This window comes from Chiroxiphia lanceolata, chromosome 3 (genome assembly GCF_009829145.1).
Source record: "Chiroxiphia lanceolata isolate bChiLan1 chromosome 3, bChiLan1.pri, whole genome shotgun sequence".
NCBI lineage: Eukaryota > Metazoa > Chordata > Aves > Passeriformes > Pipridae > Chiroxiphia > Chiroxiphia lanceolata.
The window spans coordinates 61,307,399-61,324,233 of NC_045639.1; the positions used below are offsets into that span (position 1 = coordinate 61,307,399).

The 16,835-nt window shown below is 36.2% G+C and overlaps 1 protein-coding gene across 2 annotated transcripts in view; it reads right to left on the bottom strand.

Moving 5' to 3' along the window:
• Positions 1-16,835, bottom strand: part of LAMA2 (laminin subunit alpha 2) — a 359,058-nt gene that overhangs the window by 102,230 nt on the left and 239,993 nt on the right. For both annotated transcript variants that reach the window (XM_032682503.1, XM_032682504.1), the window contains exons 25-31: positions 13,956-14,099; positions 11,340-11,519; positions 10,400-10,588; positions 10,063-10,301; positions 5,380-5,497; positions 2,138-2,272; positions 1,365-1,489 (exon numbers count right to left, since the gene is read on the bottom strand). In XM_032682503.1, the coding sequence (XP_032538394.1) occupies positions 1,365-1,489; positions 2,138-2,272; positions 5,380-5,497; positions 10,063-10,301; positions 10,400-10,588; positions 11,340-11,519; positions 13,956-14,099 (1,130 nt within the window). The remainder of the gene's footprint in view (positions 1-1,364; positions 1,490-2,137; positions 2,273-5,379; positions 5,498-10,062; positions 10,302-10,399; positions 10,589-11,339; positions 11,520-13,955; positions 14,100-16,835) is intronic.

Sequence of the window (16,835 nt, forward strand, 5' to 3'; positions counted from 1 at the left end):
AGAGCACTTCAGCGACACCCACTTCCTGTGTTTTATGTTAGCTTTTAGATAAGATACTGAAATGATCTCTGGGCACAGTGTGGAGAATATGTCTAAATTCTTGTAGCAGGGTGCCATAACCACTCATGTGAAAAGTCCTCATCATTTTCTGAACTGACATGTATTTCTGGGCAACAAAAGATTCCTAAACCCCAGAAAAAAAATAGGATGGGATATTTTCAGCACTTCATACTGCCAGTTAGTAACAGAAAAAGTTTTTTCTAGTCTATTTGCTGATTTACAAAGCTGAAAAGCTTGGTTGATCTTGTTCTTTGCAACTTGAATGTCCTTTTTCATAGTAATAGGTAGAACACATAATTAAGTTGTAACACCAAACACTCATGAAATAGTGGGTACAACTCAGAAAAACTTGCATTTAAGACTGCATTATAACTTCCTGAGATAAAGGTTATTTCTTTAAATACCTGAGATTTTAAAGTATTCTTAAAAACTCTTTCTGTGGATGAATGATCATGATGTCTTTAGCTAGTAATGTTTAAGAAAGGATTTCCCTCCTTCAAAATAAACCTGAGACCAATCCAAAATGATAAAATGAAGAAGTAAGAAGAAAAAAAACCCCAAAATCTCAGCTATACTACTGAAATACTCACTAAAGTATCCTAAAGGTCAGACAAAGCACAGAAAAATGGTTTTACGGAACACTTCCAGCTTTTCAAAAGAACAATCATGAAACATAAACCTTTTCAGAGCAGTATTATAGTAGGATGCCAAATATCATTAAGAGCTTCTCAACAAAACGAGAAACAAATCTCAAGTGCTAAAATATCATCTGTTGGGAACACATGCAGAAGAACCACGGAAAGGCTCATTAGCATAAAGCAACCAATAAAATTTATGCTGCAATAACTATATTGCTTTTAAATTATTCTATCTTTCACAAATTGCCTAAAACTCATGTAACATTAAATAAGGAATCAATAAATTCCATAGTGGAGCAAGAAAGGCACTGTAACACATTTATACCAACATAAAACATGAGCATAAGACTTTTTGCAGCTCCCTTGTGGCTATATTGTACTTGAATTCTGCTCTAGCTTCATTTATGAGAATACCTTTATAACACACATTCATTATCTTGAGTATTGCATTTTCTAGCACTTATTAATTTATTCATCACAAATTAGCAAAGGAGCAATTTCCCACTTTTAAAAGGAGATCAATTAGCAAAAGTAGATAAGAAATTTTTAGTAAAGCTTCCATGATGCAATTTTCCTGTAGCCATCTGAAAAAAGGACACAGTGAGCCCAGAACAAAGCTTTGGCTTGCTGGAAAGGTAATTCTGCATCTTAAGTTTGGTTACTCACTTGTTACTAGAAATGGATAGGGGACAAGCACAAGGCTGGCAGTCATCCGGAGAGCCTTGGACAGTGCCATAAAATCCTGGTGCACATCTCTCACAGTGGTGACCAGCAGTATTGTGCTGACAATTCTGCAGAGGAAGGAGACAAAATGAAAGCTGTATTTGATAATTACAAGAAAGCAGACAAAATTTTGTTCCTAGCCTCAGGGATTCAAACTTACTTCAATACGTAATTTGTCTCTTCCTGATATGATTCTCAGTGGGAATGCTTGCTTTAAGCATCTATCAAATGCCTGCTGAGTAATATGTGGGCTTAAAAGAAGAAAGAATAGAGGTCTGCAGCTAGCCAGATGTATCCTACAGAATTTCTTATCCCATTCATCCTTTCTTCATTCCTTTGTTCCAGCCATTGAAGAACAAGAAATAATTAAAATTCAATCTTACTGTATCAAGTTACATGTATTACTGCCTACAAGTGCAGCATTGTGCTTACTGTACATCACATGGTACATTGTTTCTTCAGTTTGCAGGTGTATAGTTTTTCTTTTTACACAAATAGTAATTCAGGGGGGAAAAGGCACTGCTTAATCTGAAATTTAGAAAATCAGAGTGGAAAACTTTAAAAGTTTGCTTTTATAAACCTCCCTGAACTTTGACACTTAAGCTATTTAAAAAAAATTAGATTAAAATATCATCCTCTGTCTTTTTAGACCAGTTATACAACTTATGAATTTTACATTACGATTAACCTGGTGCTTAAGTTCAGAAGCATAATACCTGACAAATTGATGTTTCAGAGTCACACATAGTACTGTGTCCATGACACTGACATACAACACAGGTGCCCAAGGACTGAGCAGATGTCCTTCCCACAGGTGGAGATGGAAGCCTGTAAAATCCTGGAGAGCATGACTGCAATAAAAAAAGATGCAGAAGAAAACAGATCATTACAGAGTGGACTGGGTAGGGGAGCATTGCAAGCTCATCTTTCCAATCACCAGTTTTTACAAGCTGTGAAAAGAACCTGACAGGTTTCCAGCTGTGTTACAAACAATATACAGTACTTTACAGATAACAAGAGCCAAGCCTAATTGGACACAGGGCTGAAAAATCCCAGGAGCACTCCACTGGCGTCAGGCTTTTACCCTACAGCTTGAGAGATCTTTCATTCAGATGCACAACACCTTTCTGTTCTCACTGTGCACTACCTTCATTTCTTCAAAAAAGGTTTGTTTTCAAAATAATTTTTTTTGCATGGATTGTGGAGAGTAAGCATGATGATTCTGTTTCCTTCATCCTTGCTAAGTTTTTCAGGTTTGACAAGCTAGTATCTGCCTACAGACTACCTGATGGATAACAAGCAAAAGCCAAATGATAATAAACAAGAATATGGCTGCATGGCTGCATTATTTATAGCTATATAATTTAAAGACCATAAAAGTACAGAATTCAAAATGTTAAAGGTGTTCCATGTCTTGAGACTATCAGCCCCAAACCAAGTTTATCAATCACTCTCTCCTCCACCACAGCTTGGTAATAAAATTCTGAGAACAAAATTACTAGCAAATTACTAGCAAAGCTGACACATGCAAAATCAAACACTTGATCTTTATTTCAGGCTTATTACTCAATTCTATGAAAGTCACTACATAGCTCTCAGAAAGCATACAGCTATGGCTGCACAAAAACACAAACAGGAAAATTTTGACAGCTGAGACCATTAGGAGTAAGAACCTACAGAGAAGTCACTTGTCCCATGTATAAATCTCACCACCTATTGGTGCCAGGAGCCTGTGAAGGCTGTCTGATGAGATAATTTCCTACTGTTGACCACAATTTCTGCTTTTTGGAGAGAATGGGAATAGTACACTTTTCACACAGCAATAAAATGGATGCAAAATAAAACAAAGGAGAATCTGGAGTAAGTAACTTTTCGTGACAAAAAGCGGAATCCTTCAGAGAAGCACTAGCTGACATGCTAGATTTATTCACACACTGCCACTCTGACAGTTTTACAATTATTGCCAAAACCTCCAGGTGCCTAAGTTATGGAAAAAGCATAAACACAATTATTTTTTTAGAATCACAAAGAAAGAAATCTAACTCACTTCTGCTTTTCCCCTTTTATTTTGACTTAGACTACATTAAGTTCCCTGAAGCATAGAAACAGTCTATCTGCTTTTTCATGGTTTGTGAAGAATTCTAATTTAGATAAATAATCCCAAATGAAAGTAATTCTGTTTCTTACTACAATTTCCAGGGTTTTTTCTCCCTCTCTATCCCCACAACAGTCCTTGTCCAAACATGGTACAAAGCACAGCTTTACAAGTTCTGAGTGACTTTAAAATCAAGGTATAAATATATGGTACATCCTCAAACAAAACTAACATCTGTTTGTTTTTTTCCTGATGTCATTAACACTCTTCTCACCTATTTTGATTATAGCATTTCTCAGATGAAATGAGACACAGACAAAAGATAAAGTAGACTACATTTTTAATTACTAGTTTGGAAGTTTTTCAGAAGTAGCCATAAGGAAAACTCTTACCACTGCTTTTTCAGCATACAAACAGATTAAAGAAAAAAAAAGGGGAGGGGAGATATAAATGTCACTTCTAATAAAAAATGCTATGCACATGGTCTTCAAAATGCAATTATACAGATAGAGCATATACCCTGTTAGCATTTGCTTAAAAAATGCCAGGGTATCAGATGCTTTTTTTTCCTTCGAAAATGAAATAAACCTTCACAGAACACAACATAACCTTCACTGAGCACACTAAAAATAAACTAAGTTATGAGCATGTGAAGATCACACAATTAAGCATGAAGTATGAAGGCTGCAATTGAGACATTTATTGCAGCCCCCGGCGGGTGTGAATTAAAATAAAGTTCTAATTACATTATCATATATTTTTCTTCAAAAATTCAATTTGCAACAGTAATTAAAAAAAATATCTGTAGTTATTAACGTTGGAGCCGATTAATTTCTCATGCATTTACACAAGTTCAGGTGTATGCTCTTACCAAAACAGTGTGTAAAGAAAAATACTTCACTTGCTTCCTTCCACATATTTCGTATGAACTCACAGTTCCTGTTGACTCATTTGCTGCATAACACAATTCTGTATAATGTCTGAAGGGAGCAGAGTTCTTACAGATAACAAGGCATCATTCCCTTGATTTATTTACTTCAATTTTTCTCCCACTGCTAGTTTGGGGGAACCTTTACAAGATCCCCATTTAGTCAGGGTGTCCGAGGCATTTGCAGAATACTCGAGGTGTTGCTCCTGCTACCTCTACCTAGCAATTGTAACCAATACATTTGGAATTGCTAGTGCTGCTTAAAAATGAAAACATGGTGTTTTGCACACAGAAAGACTGGAAGTCTCATCCTCCAGAGATAGACAGTCAAAAATATTAGCTCCTATTCTGCAGCCAATGCAGAACATCTTAAACACTTTTTCTGGTATCTATCATAAAATAAATTCTGCAAAAACGCAAGTCAGCTGATTTTCTATAAAACTTGGATACTTTTGAAATATGTTGTCATCTGCATGAAAATATTTACATAAGTAAAAAAATAAATATGGTGCATGTATAAGGCACACTGAGCTCACCGAGTTGAACAGCATTTTCTCCCAGCATTCAATGAGTTAGAAATTTACTATTGCAATGGTATTATACCCTTATCTGTTCAAAAAGGCTTGATCTGTCAGCCTTGATCTGCCAGTCACACAATTCAGCCTCAGAGATGCTGTCCTACTAAAACTCACTTTCCTTTATACTAAGTATTTGAGTCATCACCATGGTTTCAGTAGCATATTTGCCTACAGCAAAAAAAAAAAAAAAGTGCCTAAATTCCTTGTGAGAGAAATACCTGAGAGAGTAAGTAAGTAATTAAGAGAGAGTTGTTACCAGTTAAATGAATTCACACTCTAATTACTTTTCACATGTTACCAATGAATGGACCAGTGAAGGTACAAAGACTTTTACTGGGAGTTAGGTTAGTACTGTACCTCACAAGACAAACCAGAATAACCCAATGGGCAGTCACATTTCTCTATCAGGTAAGCCTGAGGAGTCATCCCAGACACAGTGCCACCTTCAGCAACTTCCAGCATGATCTCAGAAATCCTGAAAAAGAGGAGTAAATATCTCTAATGAGATTAGTCAAGCACTAACTCAAACCCAGCTAGTTCATAGCTAGCATGGGAGAAAACAGTCTTATTTAGCTGTTTGTAGGATTCTTGATCTACAGGAGACAACACTGGTTTTTGCATCTGCTAAGGAAACTACAAAGTTAACACCACCTCTGGTCTCATTTTCCATCTTAAGCAATAGTATAGCTAACTAGCACTCAAGCTTGATTCTTTCTTTTTTTTAATCTCTTTTCAGGCAAACTACTAACAAAAGTTCATATCTGATTCTTCATTTGGAGGGACTCATTAAGAAACTGAAGTTACATACTAAATGCAGTTCCAATTCATGACTCTCAGGGGTACGGCAATAAAATTGTTCACTAAATGAGCTTGTAATGAGGCAACTATTTAAAAAATAAAATAAAATCTATCCTCAGCAACTAAAGCAACCTAACAAGCTGTAAAACAGACTTCAAAGATATTGGACATTTGCCTTTTTAGCAGGAATTTTAAGATCTGTAGCCAGATATCCTTTTTTTTTCCTTTAGGATTATTTAGACCTATAAAAAACAATTCAAAGCAAACATGAAATCCTACTACAGAAACATCTTCTAGTATCAGAAATGGATATGTTTCTAACATTTTAACTTTCTAAGCATTTGTTCGATTGTATAAATAATAATATCCTTGTCTCCCAACCACTCCTTGTCTTTCCAGCATGAACACTGTCCTGAAAAATAGGGTTCAGTACACACAGACAAAGGTAACCAATATAACATCTAATGAAATACACTTAATCCTAATGCACCCTAATGCTGTACTTTCAGCTTACTTCTTTATTTTGGGGGTTTGTTAGTTTGTTTAAATGTATGCTCTGATCTGGAACACCTATTGCCTCTGAGAAATTAAAAGGGCAGAACAGTGTAAATTTTAAAGCTTCAAATATAATGCCAACATAAGATAAAATGTCAAAGATCATCTGACTAACTAGCTGAATAAATGTCAATAATGCAGCTAGAGTCTACTCATTAAGTGTCTGAGCACAGGGCTAATGCAGGGGAGCTCACAGAACTGCTCATCTCCTTCTTATGCTTACAGTCTGTTCATCTACTCCCAAATTTTGATTACTGAGTGACTCAGTGACAGTCTTCTGCTCATTGGCATATAGGTACCAATGTCAGGAGATAAATATAGGAAAAGCAAATGCCTACCACTGAACTAGATGAGAGTTTGTGATTGAGCTTACATGACTAGACCCATACTTCTTGATACCTTGTGTCAAAATAAAAATCCCAAATCAATCTAGTATCTGTGCTCTCTTGTTATTACCTAAAGAAAGGGGTTCAGTGGAGTAGGGAAACTGAACAAAAAAAAAACTCTCAAGAAAACAAAGCCAGGTCAAAATAGAAGACTGAAAATAAAGAGGGCAAAACCATTCAGATCTGATATGTCGATGTAAGCTTACATTGAAATGTCTGTACACTTAATGGGGGGAGAAAATGAAATCTGCTCCCCCATGAAGGCTGAGGCAAGGTTGAGAAACTGTTTACTGTCAAAAAGCTGTATTTACATAACAATACATTCTAGGACCACAAACCTACCTGTTGTTTGTGTGAAAATGTTACTCAAGGAAGGTCTGGTTTGGCTGATTTTTGGAAACTGTCTGTGTATTAGATAGCAGTCAAACAATTGTTATCTGATCACTGTCAGAAATATTGAAATAATTCCCAGTCAAATTGAAAGCATACTTCCAATACAAATGAATTTATTATCACAGCCCAGCTGCAAATCAAAATCTAATAAAAGCAATGTTTCCATTTAGAGTGGTGAATGTGAAAATGAGGGCAACAAAATGAACAATACTGGAGAAAAATGTTTGGGTTTGGATTCTGAGCAGAAACCTCTAAATCACTACCGGTGCTGCAGCTTTGAAGCTGTAACATTAGCATTGCTGCTAATGCAGTGTTAACACTAGAACTAAGCTATTTTTATGTTTCCTGTTGCTGCTGCTACTTTGACTTCTTATTTTAAAATGTTTTTCCTGGTATTTACCACTTACCTACAGTTTTTAAACTTTGCAATTGAAATTAAAGCACTATTAAAAACCTAAAAAAAATATAAAACCACTTCATATATATATTTTCCTCCTCCTATCCACAGTTCCTTTTGCTTTATTCTTTCCTACTATGCAGTCAGGTAGAAAGAGAAGCTTTACTAGTTTACTACAAGTTTCCTTATTTGGAAAGCGCAACACATTCTATTTAAACAAATGTTATAAGTCACTTAATTCAAACATATATTTAAATTTGAGCATAAATATTGTCCTTTAGAGGGTCTCAGCTTATTTTTAATAAAAGCCTTCAATTGTTATGCAAGGTAATATTCCACTAACCTTTAAAAACATTCTGGGGGATTTATTTTTAGTCTTTTCTAAAACTTTCACTGAAATCGTTCAAACTACTAACTTGAAAAAAATAATAATGTGTTCATGCTATATTCTACCTAAAGTCTCAGATGCCATGTGGTAAATGCTTTGTAACTAAGCCATAAAAATCTATTGTAACATAACCGCCTTCAAAATCAAATACGGTATCATATGCAAAGTTATGCCTTCAGAAGGAGAGTTACCAGAAAGACCAGATGAACTCTTTGCTAAGTCCTGCTGTCATAAAATGTCACATTCTTAAGTGTCATGCTATAAAAATATATTCTAGTTCTTTAAGTGACACTTTGCAAACCTGCCCTGAAACTGAAAAGTCTTCCCCTGTTCTGATATATGCCTCCTTACTCTGTAGCCCTGATTACAATTCAGGTCTAGTTCAGTCACAATAGTCACACATATCCCAGAACAAACCCAGAAGCTTTGCTTTCATAAATTTCCTTGATGCTCGAGCTGAGATAGTATTCAATTTTTGTTTCCACAGCTGAACTAGGATATGTACAGAGTAAAGGTAAGGGAAGGGAGAAACAGACATAAAACATGAATATGCTTCTCAAATTTTCCAGTTGCAGTGGAGTTACCTTCATAACTCTTTTCATGGGAACCCCCCTGTGCTTGTAATACAATATCCTACATGGACTGTGCCAAAAATAAATGAAACCAATGTAAAATATTTATGGCATGTGTTAATATTTAGCATCTAGCCAGCACAAGCTGCATGAATACTTTTCAGTAAAATACATACTTTAAATAGAGATAATAGCAGAAACAACGACTACGTTTTCTGTCACAAGATACTGCAAAGTTGTACATGTATCTTCCCCTACTATTCACCCTTAAACTCCAAAGGCAAGGCTCTTACAGACGTATTTGTAATCTAAAAATCTGGAAGTAATTTTAGTCTATCGCTTTTATGACAGAATCATAAAAAGGACCTCTGGAGACTTTCGGAGTTTATCTCTGATCATTCCCATGTCCTTGCTAATAAATTTTGCTTGCAAAGGATATTGTGAATTCATTATTAAAACCTTTTTGCAATAGTCTATATAATCTGTTCTACAATGTCTTTACCCCAACGAGTCTTTCTTTCATGTCTAATGTGAATCTTTCCTGCTGAAGTTTAAGTTCATTTTTGTTTTTGACTTTCCCACCATGGCAACAAAGAATACATTATTCTCTTTCTCTCTATGACATTTTAAGCATCTTAAGGCAATTTCTAGTTTCTAAACATATCTGGTTCTTTACATCTTTTCTCACAGGTCATGTTTTTTAACCTGTGATGATGTTCACTGATATCCTGTCAACACTTTAATAACATTTTTCTTGAATTCCATTACCTGGAACTTGATGCTTAGGCTTTATTAGTGTTGGGGGAAGTAAAAGAGGTTGTTTGTTTTTTTTTTCATTTCACAGGCCATACCATATTTGTTTATGCATGGAGATAGAGTATTAGGATTTCTTAACAAAAATATCGTTACTGAATCATGTTCACCTGGTGATCTGTTGTAAACAGCAGACTCCTCTTCAAAGAATAGGCAACTAAGCAGTTGTTCCTTGTTTGTTCAATTGACTGCTACTTTCAGTGTAAAATCTTATAGCTGACCTTTAGATTGCAGCAGATTTTTGTACTGCTCCAGTCATCTTGATGTCTGATATCCACTCCAAATATATTTTTATTTCCTCATATAAATAACTAATAGACTGAATAGAAGATGTTGAGTATATTTGACCCAAACATATTCTATTTCCCACTTGCACAAGAAAAATTCTTTGTACACTAACATTTTTATTTAATTACAGCATCATATATTCATAAAATAGACATTTATTCAAAAAATACCCTGAATTTGCTTCAGAATGTGTGTGCTACATGTGTTTTCTGCTGTAGGAACCTGAAAATAGAGATTTCATTTGCCTATTGTGATTTAAATTTTCTGTTGAATTAAACTTCCCTCTCCTGTGTCTTCTGCTAGGCTGAATGCTAAGTCCTTCTGTTCCTTCTTCTCAGCAATGGCTTATAGCTGATGTTATGAATACAAATTCTGTTGGGAATAGCTGGGAGGTCTACAAGGTTATCTGTGACTACTCCACTATTTCAGACCACTGCATGAAATAGTTACCTGCTCTGCCTCATGATATTGCCATGAGTTGCTTTAATAAGAATGTAATGAACATCATACAACACATTCATGAAGTCTTCCCGGGATACAGCTCTACTTGGTCTTGAGTCATCTCCATAAGGCTTCCAGGTAAAATCTGTCTGCGACATTGTCCTGTTGATACCTGAGTCATCATGATAATATTCCCAGGGCACAGTATTTCTGACTCTTTGGTCATCACCATAATATTCCCATTCATGCTGAAAGACAGAAATGCAAAACCAGGTTATTAACAGTATTCAAAAGAACAGGGTGCTTAAGCTTTGGAGTAAAAAAAGCAGATGGAAATGTGATTTACCTCTGTCATCTCTATCTCATGCCTTGTCAGCTGCCCAATCAGAGGGGCAGCCATGTGCCGGACAATAATTCTTGTATGAGTAGGAGGTCCACCTCTTATGATGACTTGTGGATAGTAAGTAGTAAAACCTGTCTCTTCTCGTGCTTCAAAGTAGATGGCATATTTCAGTTTCCCTCCATAAGCAGTCAGCTAAGAATGGATAAAAAGAAATCTTAATTTTCAGTTATATAGAAATAAATTCTTGGGAAGGAGCTAGATGCACTCTGCACCCATGTGCAGCCTGATGAATGCATACATGGTAAAAAATAGCAATACATACTTGTGGAGATATCTGGGAAAAAGGGCTGTGTTCAAAAACACCCATCAACAATTTGTTATTGTACTACACTAAAAACAATATGTTATCTATTTCTTTACATGTGCTTTGGTGTTCCCCAAAATTTGTGTTTAAGGAAAGAAACATCTAAACCTCCCCAAGCCAAACCAAGAAATACAAAAAGTGTAAAATAAATCATCACAGAGGTGCATAACAATATCCAAAAGGAGGGTTATTTCAATCATTTTCTCCTATGTAACTTAAAAAGGTCAGACATTTTTGGTTTAAAATTGAGATAAACAAAAAATTGCAAGAGAAGTATATTAAATTTTATGCAGCTTATTTTTTCAAATAACATTTTTATGAGAAAATCTATCCTGTGGAAAAATATTACATATTAATATCCGTAAATATCTATGTTAAATATTGATCATGTTACTTTATGAATTTCCATGATAACCGAGCAAATAATTTTTAATAATGGAATAGCATTTATTTTCTTTTGAAGTACCTTTCACTGTGTGATGACATGCTCATTGGAAGGGAAAAAAGGCACTGTAAAATAGAAATATAAGACTAAAAAAAAGAAATCGATGTCAGTATTCTGTGGAATTTTAGGTTTACCTTTCGTCCCTCAAACTGCTCTGGAAGTCTCCAGTAAACAGGTTCTGACCGAAGATCCTGCATCACCTGTTCTATATTTGCTACTATTTCAGGAGGCTGGAATGCAATCCCTGAAAGAGTGCTGCGCTGAAGTTTTTCATCCACCAGTGGCAGAATCATTTGCTCTGGCTTCAAGGTCACCTATGCATAATCAAAAAAGATTGAGAAGAAAATTAACTCTATTTTCCTGCATGAATTGTTAGTCTTTAAATTCTACCTCTTTAAAAAATTACTTCTAGGTAATTTCATTTCACATCATGAGCAATTTGTCACAAAGCAGTCTTGCTACTCCTTCAGGTATAAACAGTGCTAATAATGACTTTCCTCTTGAGCCTTTTGCACCCTGTCCTCATGTTAACAAAAAATGTAGTAGCACTGGTTAAAATAGTTCAATCAGCAAGCGATTCCATGAATTTTATCAGAGTGATTTTCAAAGTCCTATTTCAGTCTCCGGCCTCTTCTGTTCAGATTGTGAGAACATACCTCACAAAGAAGCATAGTTCTCACCACCACTCATCATACATCACTGAGGCTGTGGAACACAGTGCCTGACCCCTTGACAGTTCTATGCAATATTCAAAGCTAAACATTTTCCAGGCAATATGCAAAGAGTGAGGGCTCAATGAGGGTTTATGTAACTCTAAATTCAGATTTAATGAAAAATACAAGGATGCCACTTAGATGTTTATAATTATCTTAGACTTGTTGACAGAGTCTCAATAGCATTTTATTGAAATAATTATTCTGATCAAAAATTGTAATACGAGTCTTAGTAATTCTGCACCCATGGAAGTATCACAGGGAGTGTGTGAACAGATGCAAAAGGCTGGTGTCAAAATTGCTTCTCCCAAAGAGTGAGGTAAACAAAGAAAACAAATGCAGAGTCATATCTCTAACAGTCATCCCATCAACAGGTTGGTCATGAGATAGGAGCCAGGCAATGAGGAATCAGCTAAATCCTGTACTGTACTTCCAGTATCCTGGTATTTCCATTTACTGCAGCATCTATGGACTGATCAGACATGGAAGCATTCCTAACATTGCTAGCCCTAAGTGAGATTTATTGAGCTCCTAGAATAACTGTATTTTACTGTTTAATACTTTAGACATCAAGAAACGGGTCAACACATTTGAATTTCAGATTAGTCATGCCTTATTGCCATATAAGAGAGGATTTGCTTGTTTAAAACAATTGTAATGCCATTTGAAGCACCTGAAAGTATCTGAAATAGCCACCATCAGCTGGCAGAACACAGAACACCAAAAACTAGATGACATGTAATCATACTTTCCTTTAGATATGAGCACAAATATGAAAGGAAGTTAATCAAGAGAAACAAAATAATCAGGAGGTTTAAACTGTTTATGGTTTGTGCTCCCACAAAGGTCAAAGCACAATTATCCAGAATTGCTGCTGTCACGGAACTTGATTAAATTTTATAACTTGTCAGTCCTCTACAGCCTTCCATCTCCAGTCTAGCAGCATATGAGGGGCAAAACAGAAATAATGAGAACTGGGTCAGATCATAATAAATCACTTCATCCACTAGGAAGGCAAAGAGGTGCTACAGGATTGAACAATGAAGGGGAGAATAAGTTGTATTCATATTACACCAAGCAAGAAACATTATCTAGATTTCAGCCTAAAGTTTCCTTATCCAGCTGATGCTTGTACTTGTCCAGTCTGGGGCTTTGGTTGATTTGCATTAGGCAGACATTCCTTCTATGGCCAACATGCTTTTGAGTAGAGATATGACTGACCATACATGGGGACAGAACTAATCTTTTTCCATTAGAAATCATTCCTCCAGAATGTAACTGAGGAGCTGGCACAGCAGTGACAAGATAGCAGCAGTCTCAACGTGTGTTTTGTGCTTGTTGTACAGATAAATGGAGACATCCAGTCTGCCTTATTTGTCAGCGCTGCACAGGCCTCAAGGCCCTCTTCCACAAAAAAGTGGAGAGCTCTTTGTTTGCTTTGATGAATTATACCCCTCCATTCTTGAATTTAAATACAGCTTCAATAAGCTTTCTTTTTAAATTAAAAAACAAAACAAAACAAAAAACAAACCAAACCAAACCAAACCAACCAACCAACCAACCAACCAAACAGAAAAACAAAACAAAAAAAACCCAACAACATTAAAACAGCAAAACCAACAATGAAAATAAACAGATTAATTGAACTATCGGAAATTTATGCTGGACAACCAGCATCTGTGACCCTTGAATACACCTGGGTAAACTGTGTATCATGTACCAGGGATTATGTTGCAATGCATTGTACTGCATAATTTTGCCACACAACTAGCTTGCCCTTTCTTGGGGCTTAATAGCTTCACTTTGGCTTGACATCAGCTATCCTATCACTCATTTTATTATCTACTTATTTACTTTTAATGTCTTGACCCTGATTGTCTAATGGAACATACCGCTCTCACCACTTCTCAAAGTATAAAGAGGAAAATGATTGCTTAAATGTTTGGCCATTTTCTAGCTGCCTCTCAGTGCCTGACTAAAAGATGCCAGCAGGAAACAACATTATCGCATTACATGGCTCAGCAGTTTCCTACTCACCCACATACGGATCAGCCCCCTTGCTTCACTGCACCGTGTAGTCAGGCCAAAGCAATAGCAACTGCTGCAGCCAAGTGGGTTTCTGGCAGAGAGACCAAATGTACCAGACTTGCACCTGTCACAGTGGATACCTTCCACATTAACCTGGAAGAGAGAGAATGTTTAAAAAAGGGGGAAAAAGAGAGGGAAAAAAGCAGCAAATTTTATTTTAAGGTAGCAATAGAAAAACAAAATCAGGCAGTGATGACAATAACAGGGTGCAGAAGGAAATAATAATAAGGGTTAGAAAATATTCAAGGAACTTTCCAGTTTCTTATCACGTGTGTATGTAAACATATGTAATTAATGTAATTAAGGCATTTGCATTTGTATCCACTGAGTAGCTCTGAGCAATGGATGCTGGCTTCACACAGACATTTGTAACCACAGAAAAATTAAATGGCACTTTGGGCATGACATACTCAATAACTGATAGATAAGATAAGAAAAATAAGTTGTTCTGAAATTGCCTGTGTTAATCAAGCCTTCTTAATAGGAATTACCATTGACATGTTCAGATATTTAAGGTACAGCACTAAATGTTCTTGCTGAGAAGTGTATTTTAATGGAAATTCTGTAGAGAAAAGCTTTCCCCTCTTCATCATTGTTTTCCACATCATTGAACAGTATTAACAAGGCTGAAATGTTTCACTGTTGTAATGTCAATGCTTTCATTTTCATTTTTCAATTAGTCTAAATAAAAAGTTATTCTAGATAGGGGAGATACGCAATAATTTATGCAGAGCCTTTTAAAACCATTTTCTTACCAAGACCAAGGTATTTAAAAAGAAAAAAAAATCACCAATATGAAAGTACTGATTGGCTTTTCCCCCACACACACCTTTTTTTTTTTTCTCTTGAGAGTAATGTGAAGAAGACAATCTAAAAAATAAATTAAACTTTCCAAAGCTTATACAGGAAACCAACATTATCCCTCAGGATTTACCATTTTTAACCCTCATTTCCACATGTAACTCTATCAACAAATGTGCCTACACTGTATTTAGCTTAAATTTTGCTGCTTTTTATCAGGGCTGACAATGAGGCTCCTGAGCCTTTGAAAGCTCATTTGTGCAGCTGTAACAGCAGATTAAAATGGGAATGATTACCTTTTTCTAAAAGTCTAGTTTCTTCAATATATAACTCTTTCAAAAAAGTTATACAAAATGTTAACCAATGCTAGATTTAAATTCAACCTTAGACATAAACTCCGAGGAAAAAACGCTGACTTCATTCAGTATTATTTGTCCATTTTCTGTCATAAAAGGTGATTTTTACTTGCTTTGAATTTTGTTTCATGTCAATTTCAGTTCCTTATCATTAATCATCAGCTAAATATATACTGTTCATTTGCACTCACAGAAACATAGAAGCAACTATATTAGCCTTAAAAGAATCAACAAAGAAACACTTCCATTTAAAAATACCATCAACCTCCCTTCTTTCTACTTGGTGCTTACAGGAGCTACAAGAGAGACGATGAACCAGAGAAGTTGTGGAGTCTCCTCTGGAGATATTCCAAAGTCATCTGGACACAATTCTGAGTAACATGTTCTAGCGGACCCTGCTTGAGCAGGGAGGTTGGACTAGATGACCTTCACTGGTCCCTTCCAATCTGACACATTTTGTGATTCTGTGACATACTGGACCTAATCCAGAAATGGGGCACCAAGATGGTTAGAGGGGCTGGAGCTTATCATGTATCCTGAGAGGCTGAAAGAATTGAGATACCTCAATTTCTCATTTCAGAGGCTGACACAGGGCAAATAGCACTGAGTTTTACTAAGACAGTCCATGTGATCAAATCACTTCAATTTTGTTATGGTCTCACCATCAAATGAATCAGTATTTGTGAAATAGAACACAATGGATATCTTCTGTTCAAATATACCAGAGAAATGGGAGGGTAGTCAAACAGTTTGCAGAGAGGTTGTGAAATCCCTCTCCATCCTTGAAATTACTGCCTCAGCAACGTCTTTCAAAACAGGCAGTGGACTAGGTGACCTCAATAGGTGACTTCCAACTTATTTTGTTCTACAGTTCTTCCACTGAGTCTTTAAACTCAGAATTAAGTGACTGGTGCCCATTTAACAAAATGATTACCTGGCAATTCAACACTCTAAATTAATTCTTCCATTTTACTAGCTCTTTGTGTCAATACAGACCTAAAGAAGGAAAATGAATCAAAGTCACAGAAGGAATCTCCAGAGGTCACTTTCAAAAGCCTCCTCCTTGAAGTGAGACTATCACCAATACTGGATCAAGTTACCCACACCTCTTTCTAGTCAGTTCTTGAAAATCTCCAAGAATGGGTATTTCACAATGTTTCTGGACAATCTCTTCCAGTGCTGCATAACCGTGATTTTTTTTTCTTATGTCCAACTCAAAATTCCCAAGCTGCCATTTGCAGCTGCCATCCCTTCTTACATCTTTTGTCACCGTAAAAAAAGGACTTGACTCCATCAGCTACTCTTTGAAGTGGCTACAGGCTGTAATTGCATTTCCTCTTATTAGCCTCTTTTTTCAGGCTAAGAGAGTCCAGCTCTCAGTACATCTTCACAGATCATCTACTGTAAGACTCTTTATAGCCCTTCTCTGGATCCTCTCCAATTTCTCAACAATACTTTTGAATCAGGTCCTAAAACAGGACACCATTTCCAAGTGCAGTCTTACCAACACTGAGTAAAGAGTAGAGCATGGAGTAGATAAAGACTTTCCTCTGCTGGTCATGCTCTTTGTGATGCTGTACCTTGCAGCTGCATTGTCTGGTATGCTCAAAGCATCCAGCTCCGTAGGCAGGACTTACAAGGAGAGTATAGGGTTGGTTAATATTGTGCTTTT